Source organism: Eptatretus burgeri, chromosome 2 (assembly GCF_056783735.1).
Source record: "Eptatretus burgeri isolate ZD-2024b chromosome 2, Ebu_testis_v1, whole genome shotgun sequence".
Classification (NCBI taxonomy): Eukaryota; Metazoa; Chordata; class Myxini; order Myxiniformes; family Myxinidae; genus Eptatretus; species Eptatretus burgeri.
In genome coordinates this window covers 89035380-89048540 of record NC_140962.1, presented here as the reverse complement: position 1 = coordinate 89048540, position 13161 = coordinate 89035380, and the positions used below count along the sequence as shown (strand labels likewise).

Sequence of the window (13161 nt, the reverse complement as noted above, 5' to 3'; positions counted from 1 at the left end):
ATGCTACTGGAAGGTGTTGGAGCTCGGAAATCAGAGAAGACAGGAGGCTTCAAAACAAGAGTTAAAGATACCTCCTGAACAGTTACAAATATTGGTGACAGGCCTCGAGGGTTACAGTCTCTACAAAATGGATGTCAGGGCTTACAATGGCAAGGGAGATGGACCGTCAACACCAGTTAAAGATTTTGAAACACCAGAAGGAAGTGAGTATTTAAAATGGAATTGTTTTTATCTGCCATCACTGCTTATTTGTGTATTACTGTTTGACTTTTGTTCTGTTAATAGATGATGATACACAGTCACCATGCCAAAAAATGCATTGTGTCAGTGATGCAATTCCATCGATATTGTTTCAATGAACCACAATCAACGTCACCCTTTAGTCATTGTGCCCAAAAGTTTTAGCACAAGATTATCATATACAACTTGACATATGTTACCAACAAGCGCTGCTTTCGAATCTGCAAAATAACTTATTTCATACAACATCTCCTCATATCTCCTTGTGTCAGTTTTATGATAGTGAACAGGCCACCTATGTTCTTGTTAGACAAGACGGCAAATTTTATTTCATCACAGTGATCTCTTTGTCAGTATGACAAGATTCCATCCCAGATCTCTTGTGGTATCATAAAATAAGAGTTGTGCATGCAAACTAAATTGAGAATTTCGACATTTTGACATCATATGACTGTAATTCTCCATTTGTCGTCTGCTGCAGGCAATGCCAAATTTAATGCAAATGGTGCCAGTGCAGTTAAATTCTGTGAATGAAAAAAGCATTACATCCACAATTCTTAAACAAGATAGCATTCATCAAAAATTGTTGGTTAATCTGTAAAAAATCGCATTCCTATCCTATGTATGACTAATTGATAAGAGCAACAAAGAGTGCAAATCATATTTTTGGGGCATTATTTAGCATGATTAACGAAAGCCATTTCTCAATTAATTTTCCTTTTATTTATCTTGATAATATTTTGAGGAATTAAATTTCCTTTCGACCTAAGATCCAATGCAATTAAATATATTGACCATGATCTTGACAGAGAGACTTTTCGATTGACTTTCTCCTGTACTTTTAAGTCAAATAATATAAATGTGTGCGTTATATCAAATTATATCACTGTGGTCTGAGCGGACAGTTTAGAGGCACCTTTGAGCTGCCTAGTGTGGATTAAATTACCTACCAGACCACAAACGGTCTCCCTCTTGTTTTACACGTCAGGCGCTGCATCAATGAGTGCTCCTTCCCTTATATGGATGTTAATTAACTGGATGTGCTGTCGACTCGCATTAACTGGTGAACGTTAAAGATCCCACAGTGTCTTTTGTGAAAAGTAGGCAAATTATTGCCAGCATCCAGCACAAGTTCCAAATTCCTGTCATAAAATGGTAGGTAGGAAGTGGTCTGGTCTTCTTTGGAATTCCTTAACACCAGGTTACTGCATCACTTCCTATCTTCAAGTGTAGTTGTTTTTATTGCCAGCAGCTCATATACTGCAAACACATTCACACTTGTATGCCACATATGAACATTTTGTATGCCACATATGAACATTCATCTTTGGCTATGGAGGGCAATCATTACATCAGTTTTACTCCACTCACACTGTCTATTCATCAATGCATTTGTCAAAGTCATGTCACTTTTATATAACACAAATATTAGGATAATAAGAGTTTCTTGCAACTACATATAAGTGGTATCTTCACTAAAATGCTCACTTCTTGCCTGGATGATTGCATTGTGTAATGGCATGGAATTTCTATAAGAAACGTGATGGCATCCATATTATGCTCACCATAATAAATTAGAAATTATACTCAAACCATGGAAAACCACTAACAGCATGGAAAACCATGGAAAGTAGCGTCAACAAACTAACCTGCTGAATTTGGATCCATATCACATCAACGTCAAAGCATCATCATGTTTACATCCCAAACATCATCACATTTAAGTTATTTAGCAATGGTGGCCTTGTTAGTAGGTTCACTATTTTGTAATGACCTTGAGAGTGTAAAACCCCTGAAATATATTTTGTCAGTACTGACTCACACAGTGCATGTGGATGTTGCTCAAGCAGCTCTCACTAATCCCTGGTGTGAAAAAGTCACCAAACATTTTAACTAAGGACTTTGTTAAAATTTACATTGGGAATTAGTGATTATGCCAGGATAGCATTTATTTCTCCAGCTTCCTCGCTCATGTATATCATTTGATTTTGTCTTCATACATGTTTTGGTGTCATTTGATGGTGTGCTCCACAGCTGAAGCATTTTCTAATTTTACTGAGATTACAAAAATTCATGCAATTCTATTTTTTTTAAAGGCTATCAACATGCTCTTTTCAGAATTTGTGCATTGCAAGTTTGTAATTCCACCGATATAAACATACACCACATGCATCCTTATTGAAAAAATTCGTGATATTTTGATTGTGCATTTGCAAACAATTAATGTTGTGATGTCAGCCTCGAGCAGAATTTAGTGTTGGAATAGCCTCCTAGTATTCGAATCAATAATTCCAAACCTGCTTGTGCAGAGAAGTCTTCAGTTTTTCGCTCTTCAGTGAGCCTCTTTGTCTGCTAAATAAAAATAATGCTGTTCCTCACAACAATCACAAGAGATTATTCAACATTAACAGCCTTTCCTAATCCACCTACATTGAAATTACTGTTTTAAATGCTACTAGTTATTTAACAACCTATACTAGACTTTGATTTTAATTGTAAATTTAAAAAATATTGTATACCTAAAAAATTTTTTTAGAATCTCAGTAACTTGTAAGTTATTGACTGATATCCCAACTGGATTGTCAGCTGGGCTCTATTCTTCATCAATGTCCTGACCCATTCATGTAGAACCTCTCCAAACGTGGACATTTATTGTTTAACTCATATAAAAGCCCGTCAAAATGACGGTTGTAATTATTTTATTTGTAATATTCAAAGAGACTGAAAGATATGATGTTTCGTAGCAAGAAAAAGCATTATCTTAAAACACTCCATGTACAAATGTGACCTAATTTTCTTTATCTTCTGGGATGTTTCATTTCGACGTTACAGCCTTGTGAGCATGACAAAGTCTGAAGCCTCGGCCTAGCGTCAAGTGTGCTTCTATCTTTATTTATTTGACATCCTACAGACATAAATAAACACTCGTTTTACTCTGCGCATGTTGTACATCATGTGCAGCTAATTTCACCTCCCTGAACCTTGTATTTATTGTTATTTATTAAATGTTTCTGTTCACCACTCTTGAGGCTCAGTTTGCAATTCACCATCTGCATTTCCCATAGAAGAGACATAATTACTCTTTTAAGAAAAATATGTTTCGAGTTTTTTTATCCTGAAAAATAGACCAGAGTGAACACAAAATCGTGTTAAAAATTGGCCTTTAAACCCTACTTTAATCATCTTTATGAGGGGGGGATGGACAAATACACAAGTACAGTGTTTTCTGTTGGTGTGTGTGTGTGCGTGTGTGTGTGTGCATGTGTGTGTGTGTGTGTGTGTGTGTGCGTGCGTGTGTGTGTGTGCGTGTGTGTGTGTGCATGTGTGTGTGTGTGTGTGTGTGTGTGCGTGCGTGCGTGCGTGTGCGTGCGCGAGTGAGTGAGTGTGTTTTTTCTGTCCTCCATCTCTCTTTCTTTCTTCTGTCCTCCATCTCTCTTTCTTTCTTTCTGTCCTCCATCTCTCTTTCTTTCTTTCTGTTCTCCATCTCTCTTTCTTTCTTTTTATTTTTCTACAGAGTAGTGAATCTTGCAAGTAGTTGTTGTTAGGCTCACTCGGCTGTGCCTGGATGGGTTTGAGAATAAAGGAATAGCAGCTGAAACCCACATCCTATCCAGGTTCCACCTGATGACTCCATCTTTGTCTGTTCCTCCTGATACTCCAGTGCTGTATTTGGACAGTTATTTGATTAAATATTATAGGTTGTTGAATGCACATCTACAGGGTGAGTCATAAATCCCAGGACACCATTTTCGCTTTTTATACAAGATTTGTTTATACGCATTTATATTGTTTTCTTTGATTTTTTTTCAGATAATACAATTAATACATTAAACCAAGATGACAGACACCAGTCCACTTACAGTGGATGAGACACTGGTAGCAGTGGTGTGGCACCATGAGAGGAGAAACACAAACAAGATGATGAAACAGGTGCAAGAGACTTTGAGGAGCATTTTTGAAAGCCAGCACCATAAAAATTATATCTACGTCTTTGGGGAAAAAGGCCACTGTAAATGGACTGGTGTCTGCCATTTTTGTTTAATATATTACTTTTATTTTCTGAAAAAAGAAAGAAACCAGTAGAAATACATGGTATAAACAAATCTTGTATAAGCAGCTAAAACAGGTCCTGGGACTTATGACTCACCCTGTAAATTGAAGCTGCCATGGTTCTTTATTTTGTCAATATGGTTCACCTTGAGCACAAATATAGATACGTCTTCGAGTTATGCAAGATTACATTACACTGTATTCTGACTTTGTATGGTGATCAACCTCTTTGACCTACCTATACAGTACCAGGACAACCAGAAAATCTGGAGGTTCAGAGCTCAGGAATAGACTCTGTGAGGTTAACCTGGATGCCCCCTTCCAAGCCTGGTGGTATCCTCACTGGTTTCAAACTACTCTACCAATACAGTGAGTCATGCTACACCTGATACACACTCATACTCAGTGAATCCTAGGTTTCTTATTGATCCTGACCACTTGATTGACAATGTATTATGTCTAAATAATTGAAAAATACATTATTTTGGGTTGGCATCATTTTTAAATTTATCATTAATGACAAAATTCTTATAGCTCATTTGCACTGTGATGCAGTGCCATTCCAAAGGGTTGTGGACAGAAGACTTCAGTTTTCAGCTCGTCAATGAGCCTCCACCTATGTGAAACAAAAAGACAAATTATACCCCGTGGTTGGCGTGATAGTCTGTTGGTATGCACACCCTGCAGCAGAGCTGTTTACCCTGGGTTTTTATATCAGTCCAGCTATAAACTATAATCTTGGTGCTTCACAGACATGATGATACATCAATTTTTGTGCTGTCCCTGAGATAGATGTTAAATTTGGTGTTCCGTCTGCTGGAATTAGTTGGTGGACCCAAAATATCCAAGGGTGTTGTTTGAGAAGAGCAGTCGAGCTATTGCCAGTACCATGAACAAATTCAAATTCCTACTTTAGTCAACAGGGGGCACTGCATCAGCACACAAGGTGATAGACACACAAGGTGGTTGTTGCAAGCAGCAATTTTATATGAACAGAAAGACGATGAATAAGTGACATTACACTGATAATATAAGATTATAATATGATCAATACACAAGATGATTGTAGTAAATGATTTATGAATGATCTTGTAAAGTGGTGTAATGATGTTTTATTTTTTTATCTACTTTTATGCTGGCATACCTCTGATTCGCAGTGGAATCTATTGCCTTTAAAATTTAAAGTCTTCGTTGGCTTTTGCTATTCGCTCTGGAATTTGCAGCCTTTTGCCATTTGCAATGAAATTAAGTGTATTATTAGGATTTTATAATGTTTGGAATGTTGGACCTTGATGTAGAGCTGGACGTCCTTATTGAAAAGGTAGCGACTACTTTGTCACCTGATTGATCATGTTTGGTACAAAAGCAAGCTGCCAATTATGAGCAAGGATGCACCTGCATTCTCTACATTCTCCAATATAGCAATGAAAATTGGGCATGCTACTTATGACAGACAAGACGATTGAACTCCTTTCACATGTATTGCCTCCATAAAATAATTTCTCTGCAGTGGAAGGATAAAATTACCAATTAAATACTGAAGTGCTGGAATTGGCAATGATGCAGACATTGTTCATGTGCTGAGCAAAGCCAACTCTGATGTATCGGTCATTTGAGCTGAATGGATATTGGACAGCAAACATGCAGGTGCTCCTCAGCCAATTTGAAGACCAAAGTTAGAGTTAAAATATCTCTGCAAAGGCAATCTGGAGTCTTTTGAAATATCCATAATCTGAGAATAAACTGCATCAAAACGTGCTGTCTGGAGAAGAGTACCGAGCACAGGTGTTTTAGGCCAAAAAAAGAAAAGTTTTTGAAAATTTTCATTGAAAAGTTGGATTTTTGGGGGGGTATTTTTGTTTAGAATTGCTATATAGTGCCGAAGCCTTTGTCTCTAAGTGAAAGGTCATATTAAATTATCCCTGAGCCCATTCCTTCGTGGCTGAAGGGAAGTATTTTAAGCCCCCACAAAAAATAAAGATTTGATTTATTCAAAATGCCAACAGGATTAGAACAGTACCAGGCAAAGCCAGGTACTCCTGCTGGTATCCCACTATATCAAGTCAGGCAATTCTCTGTATGTATGTATTTACTGTATATGCATCTGAAAATTGTAAAGAAAAATCAGGGCTGGCTTGATCTCCACCAAATTTTGCATATGTGTTGGTACTACCCAGGATAACCACCACGTGCCAGTAGTGGGGGAGACGACTTGCCAATTTTCCCAAGGGGAGTGATTGTTTCCAGTTGCATAAAACAACAATAGCTGCCAAGAGATCCAAGCATAAAATCGTGTCTCACTGCTCAATGGCCTTGCAGCAAAGTTCCGATTTTCCTTTTGGCCCAGGCTCATGGCACTATTCATTTACATGGTTTTCCACAAAGCACTCTTCCATATAGGATCTGATACACCAAAAGCTGAGGATGGAACACTTAGGAAGGTCCAACATACAAGCCATCATCACACCATTTGAAAGCATTTATCCCTGAGCAGGGGTCAGCATTTTTGCGGGCTCCAATCATGGTACCCTTTCTTGTGGTAATATTTTTATGGCCGGATGCCCTTCCTGACGCCAACCCTTTAGTCGCCTTCTACCCTGTAGGGATAATTACCAGTATTCTGGTGCTCATTTCACCGACCTATGGAAGGATGACAGGCTGAGTCAACCCCCCCTGATGCTAACTCAGCAGCCAGCGAGGCTCGAACTCAGGACCCTGAGGATCCCAAGCAACCGCCTTAACCACTAAGCTACACCAGGCTCACCAACAGACAAGCCATATGTAACAACAATGAACTCTCTGATAACAATGAACGTTGACTGACTCGGCCTGCGTTATATGATTAACTCATCACGATTGTTGATTAACTTCACGTGATGCAGCATTGCCCCAGTACTACAGTTATATCACATGTTGGCCATGTCATGGAAACATTACAAGCAATCATTCAACCAACAATCCTTTCAAATTAAGTTTTTCATTTCTCACACACACACACACACACACACACACACACACACACACACACACACACACACACACACACACACACACACACACACACACACACACACACACACACACAGACACACAGACACACAGACACACAGACACACAGACACACAGACACACACACACAGACACAGACACAGACACACACACACACACACGTCTGGTTGCATGTTGATACAGATCAAACTTTTAGTGTGTTGTCTGACCACAATTCGAATGTGACGTGTAGTTTGATGTTCGAAAGAAATGGAGGATTATCCAATCAGTAGTTAACATCTGAGTAAGGAGAAATGGAGACTTGTACCTGAGTTGGCCAATCATGGATACCAAAAAAAAAGCAATAAAGCTCTTGTTCTTTGTTTGTTGGTATTAAAGTGTTTGGTTAACATCCATGCAATTTGCATGAGTGACACAATAATTGTGATTCCTCTGGAAAGAATCTATATCTAACTATAAGATAAGAGCCATTTGTCTGTGTGTCTGTCTGTCTGTGTCACCATTTTTCTCAGAGATGGCTGAACGGATCTTCGTCAAACTTGCAAAGGTTCATCAGTGAGTATCAAGGAGTGTTTAGGCAAAAAAAAAATTTTTTTTTTTGAACATTAAATTTTGATTTTTTTTGTCATTACTTTTTTGAAATCGCTCGACAGTGCCAAGGCATTTTTGATTAATGACAGTTATATTCAAGTACACATACGTATAAATATATACAAAACAATTACCATACATTTAAACACAAATAAACATCATCCAGAAGCGGATGAAGTAGGCGGTACATCTTATTCTTCCTGAATGCCTCCGTATTTATAGATCGGGGGTAAACTGAATCCAGAAACATCAACGGCACGTTCACCGACATTCATTCGATGAGTAACGTTCCACTCCACTTCTAAGGTAACACTTTTACAATTCCTCTTCGCCAATAATATATACAGGGTGTTTACAAAGTCCCATTACCCCCTCCGCAGAATCTGATAAATTGATATAATGAACACATAAGAGGTACAAATGTAAACTATGAATACACAAAACTATTACTGTCATAAAAATCAAACTATTAACATTAACAGGAACGTATACAGTACAGTATGTACACACGAAGAACCCAACATTTGTGGGAGATACATTCCAGGAAAATCCCACGAATGTGGGGGCATAGCTTCAATCGGAAATGGGGGCATAGGTTCGGGGATTTCCCAACCCTCGAAAAATCTGCAAATATCAGGGAAAATCTTGTGAAAATGCAGCAAAATGCTGTGGAAATGGATGAAAATCCACTAGTGTTTTTTCATTGTTACAATGGAGACAAGGGGGCTAATGTTATCGGTTTGTGGTGGTTCCTGGTTCAGGAAAAAGGCCGCAAATGGGGACACCACCAAAGTTGGGGAATTGGTACAATGGAGACAAGGAGGAGAATGTTATTGGATCACAGCAGTTCCTGGTTCAAAGGGGAAAGTTTTTAAAGTTTATAATGTTTTCGACCACAAATGCACGATTGCAGTTTCATCAAAGATGCTTATATTAAAAAAAAATGACAACACCAGGTACCGTTTCCAATTTATTGAACAATGCATTTTAAGTCCCTTAACCATACTGCACTGTACTGTGAAATGAAAAAAAACAACAACATATACAATTTCAATTTTTTTAGCTCGCCTGTTCGAAGAACAGAGAGCTATAGCGATACCCCTGGCATGAGCGTGAGCGTGAAAATGTTAAAGTTTTTGGTGCAAGTTATTTCCTTTCTAATGTTTTTGTCTACCACACTATTTTTTACTGATTACAATATACAAATACATATATTGCTTTAAAATTATTTGGATCAGACTTCACTGCAATGCTTTATAAAAAATATTATTAGACTAGTCTTTTAAAAACGATAAATGTATAAACAGGCGAGCATTGGGTGGCTTTGACACCAACTCTCTGGTTATATAATACTAGCAGGGGTATTCGACATTGCCCAATGTTACCCGGTCAATTTTTAGTGGGTGGCCAAAATACTTCCCTATACCCACTAAGGAATGGGGTCAGGGAACATGTAATATTCCCTTTCACGTGGCTACAAAGGCTTAGACACAATAGAGTCATTAACCAGAGAGTTGGTGTCAAAGCCACCCAATGCTCGCCTGTTTATACATTTATCATTTATAAAAGACTAGTCTAAAAATGTTTTTTTTATAAAGCATTGCAGTGAAGTCTGATCCAAATAATTTTAAAGCAATATATGTATTTGTATATTGTAATCAGTAAAAAAATAGTGTGGTAGATAAAAACATGAGAAAGGAAATAACTTGCACCAAAAACTTTAACATTTTCATGCTCAAGCTGATGCTCACGCTCACGCCGGGGGTATCGCTATAGCTCTCTGTTCTTCGAACAGGCGAGCTAAAAATGAAAAACACAGTCAGTCCATAAAGCCATTCATGAAACCGTGAACCCGAGTGACGATATGCCTATTAATTACATACAGTTTGAATGTCAGTTGCACCCTGACTAAACTTACATCTATTAATTATGTACTCTTGAAATACAGCATGCTTTTTAACTGTTCAACCTTTTAGGGACCTTTGAATACTCTTTAAGAGCCGAAAGACCCCTAAAGTCCCCATCCATCCATCCATGGGGACCATACTCTGTGCAGGGCATTGGTGCTACCTAAGCAGTCTCCTTGGCTATTGGGCACAATCCTGGATAGGTCGACACTCCGACACAATATACCAGCAAGCTGGCACTCATTTTGCCGACCTCGGAAGGATGACAGGCAGAGTCAACCCCACCTGGTGTTAATTCAACAGAAAAGTTGGATTTTAACTCAGGATCCTAGGATCCCAAGCCCACCACCCCAACCATTAGCCAACACCAGGCATAAAGACCACCAATACCCAGAAAGACCCTTATTGTAACCCCCCCCCCAACGCCCTTAAGACCCCTAAGACTTTTTAGACCCCAAAGACCCTTGAAGACTCCAAAGACCCCTAAAACTCTGAAGACCCTGAACACCCTAAATATTTCTGTGACAGGGAAAAATAAGTCAGAAAAAGTGGTGGAGAAGCACCATTCAGGAGAGGGTAATGGGAAGATTTCAAAGTCACTCATCCCTTTGAGTATGGTAATATCCATCATTAAGAAGTGGAAAAATGTATCATACCACCCAGACCCTAACCAGATCAGGTCGCCCATTCAAACTCAGCAGCCGGGCTAGCAGGAAACTGGTTCGGGATGACACTGTAAATCAAACAATTGATCTGCAAGGCTCTAAGTCCGAGATTGGGGGGGGGTCAGTGTTCATTAATTAACAATATCCCGTTCCCTTCACAAAGCTGGCCTTGATAGACAGGTGGCAAGAAAGAAGCCATTGCTGAAAAAGGCGCATCTAAAAGCTCATATGGAGTTTGCAAAAAAGTATCTTCGTGATGCTGCAGGAATGTGGAGAAACGTTTTATGGTCAGGTGAGACAAAAATTGATCTTCTTGGTCTAAATTCAAAGCGTTATGACCGGCGAAAGCCTAACACTACACATTACCCAGTCAACACCATCTCTACTGTCAAGCATGGTTGTGGCAGCATCATGTTATGGGCTGCTTTTTATCAGCAAGGACTGGCAAGCTTGTCAGGATAGAAGGGACAATGAACAGTGCAAATTAGAGGGGAATCCTTGATGAAAACCTGCTTGAGTCAGCCATGAATCTGAAAATGGGTCAGAGATCCACATTTCAGCAGGACAGCGATCCAATGGACAAAGCCAAAGCCACATTGGAGTGGCTGAACAAGAATAAAATAAATGTTCTTGAGTTGTCCAGTCAATGTCCTGACTTGAACCTAATTGAACATTTATGGCGAGACTTGAAGATTGCAGTCCATCAACGATCCCCATCAAACTTGGCAGAACTCGAGCAATTTTCACGTGAAGAATGGGCAAAGATTTCACCATCCCACTGTTTAAAGCTGGTATACTGTAGAATGTAGATCTACCCAAAAACTTTCATAGCAGTCATTGCTGCAAAAGGTGCTTCCACCAAGTTCTGACCCCTGGGGATGAATACTTTTGCAACCAGTGAATTTTGATTTGTACATGTTTTTTGCAGGTATTCCTGACATGTAACATCCTTCAACCACAACAGTGTTTATTTTGATCTCTTCAGTTATGAATAAAATAGTTCATTTGGAAAAATTGTTTCTACATAATTCGTAATTCATATAAATGTCGCATTGGTGGTAGGGGTGAAAACTTTTGCAGGCCACTGTGAGTATTGCACCATACAAGGAATTTTATCATTGTGCAATAATTCCAAACTTGCTTCTTTCTTTCTGGAATTGTAAACCATCCCTTTGTATTTTTCCATTTTTCCAAAAATTGTTTTCCCAGCAGTGGAGTCGTCTAAAAATATTCAATGCATAATACCTGACTGGACTTATTATTATTATTATTATTATTATTATTATTATTATTATTATTATCCTAGAACCTACAATGCACTGTCAGTGTTATAATTTCATCAAAGATTTCTCTTTCTGTGCGTACATTGCAGTCAATGAAAGCAAAGAGCCGGGCCAATCCCATCAGGTGGTCAATATCCTCGCAAACACAACAGAGTGGACAGTGGGTGGACTACAGCACGAGAGCCGCTATCGCTTCTCCCTGTGTGCACACACACATGTAGGCGAGGGCAGTGCCGCCATCCAAGAGGGCAGTGCCAACAGAGGTGCCACACACGCTTCTCATGTATCAAAGAAAATAAAATAGAAATTTTATGGTCAAATGAAAAGAAACACTCTTTCAGGAAAAAGTTTGCTAAGAAATATATCGTGTTTTCTGTTTTTTTGTTTTTGTTTTATTTTTGCATGTTTGAGGCTCGTGGAAGAGAAAGGTGATGGATATTATGAACCAACAATGGCACAGCAGGACAACAGTTGTCCACAATAAGCAAGGAAATAAAAAATAGGAAAAGATGAGAAAGAAGAGGGAATGAAACACTGCAACCTGCAAGTAAGGGGGTTCGGTTATGAAGAGTTATGTGGTGTAAAAGAAATGAGGAATAATAAGTGGTTAAGAATTAGGGATGACATCAGATGGCAGTGCTCTTGCCTGCTTGATTCCTTGGAGGAATGCAAGGGAGAGAACAGCCTCTGGAAGGCAGTCCCACAGATGGGAGAAGTGAGGAATAAAATAACTTATATGTGTAGGCAGCCATGACTTTGGTATTTTAACCACGAGGGGACTACTGGAAGAACATGTGCACCCTAGAAACATGAAACATGTGCACCCTATATTTGCTAGAAAGGGTTGGAGAGCTGAGAGAACAGAAGCTAAACAGAAGGATTGATGGTACAACAACGAAGAAGCCACCAACCTGCCTGCAATGTGATACCGACAGATCCTGTGCCTTGGCCTCATTGCAGATTCCAATAATGTAAAGAGCTTTAGTTTCAACAAAATACAGGAGAGAAAGATGTGATGCTGGGCTGCCAGCCCATGGAGAAGACGGTAATCTACTGAACTACAGCCAAAGGCCTTGTGGACTTGAGGGTCATTATTTAATATTTTTCAAGGAAATAGTTGCAACAGTGCATGCACAGTGTCTGGCTGGCTTTCGAGCCATGCTTTGCTTTGTGGTTGGCCCAAGAGATGTCATTGTTGATGAGGCCGAGAAGTTCAAGAGACTGACCCTCTTACAGTGGTTGACCATGGAAATTGGAGACGGGTTCATTTGACGATCCTGCTGGAGAAACGGCTGGATGAGACTGAGATTTTTCATGATTGAAGGCCATGTTTGATTTATCACACCAGCTTGTTATCATTTCCAGATCAGTAGAGAGTAACACAGCTACTTTCTGACTTTCAGTGGAACAAAGTAC

At 39.2% G+C, this 13161-nt stretch overlaps 1 protein-coding gene across 10 annotated transcripts in view; it reads left to right on the top strand.

The window, feature by feature from the left end:
- The window catches only part of LOC147032529 (neuronal cell adhesion molecule-like), a 486552-nt gene that overhangs the window by 459785 nt on the left and 13606 nt on the right, over window positions 1-13161 (top strand). For all 10 annotated transcript variants that reach the window (XM_085870245.1, XM_085870240.1, XM_085870241.1 and 7 more), the window contains 3 exons: window positions 1-203; window positions 4537-4659; window positions 11835-12008. The exon at window positions 1-203 is cut by the window's left edge and continues 2 nt beyond it. In XM_085870245.1, the coding sequence (XP_085726371.1) occupies window positions 1-203; window positions 4537-4659; window positions 11835-12008 (500 nt within the window). The remainder of the gene's footprint in view (window positions 204-4536; window positions 4660-11834; window positions 12009-13161) is intronic.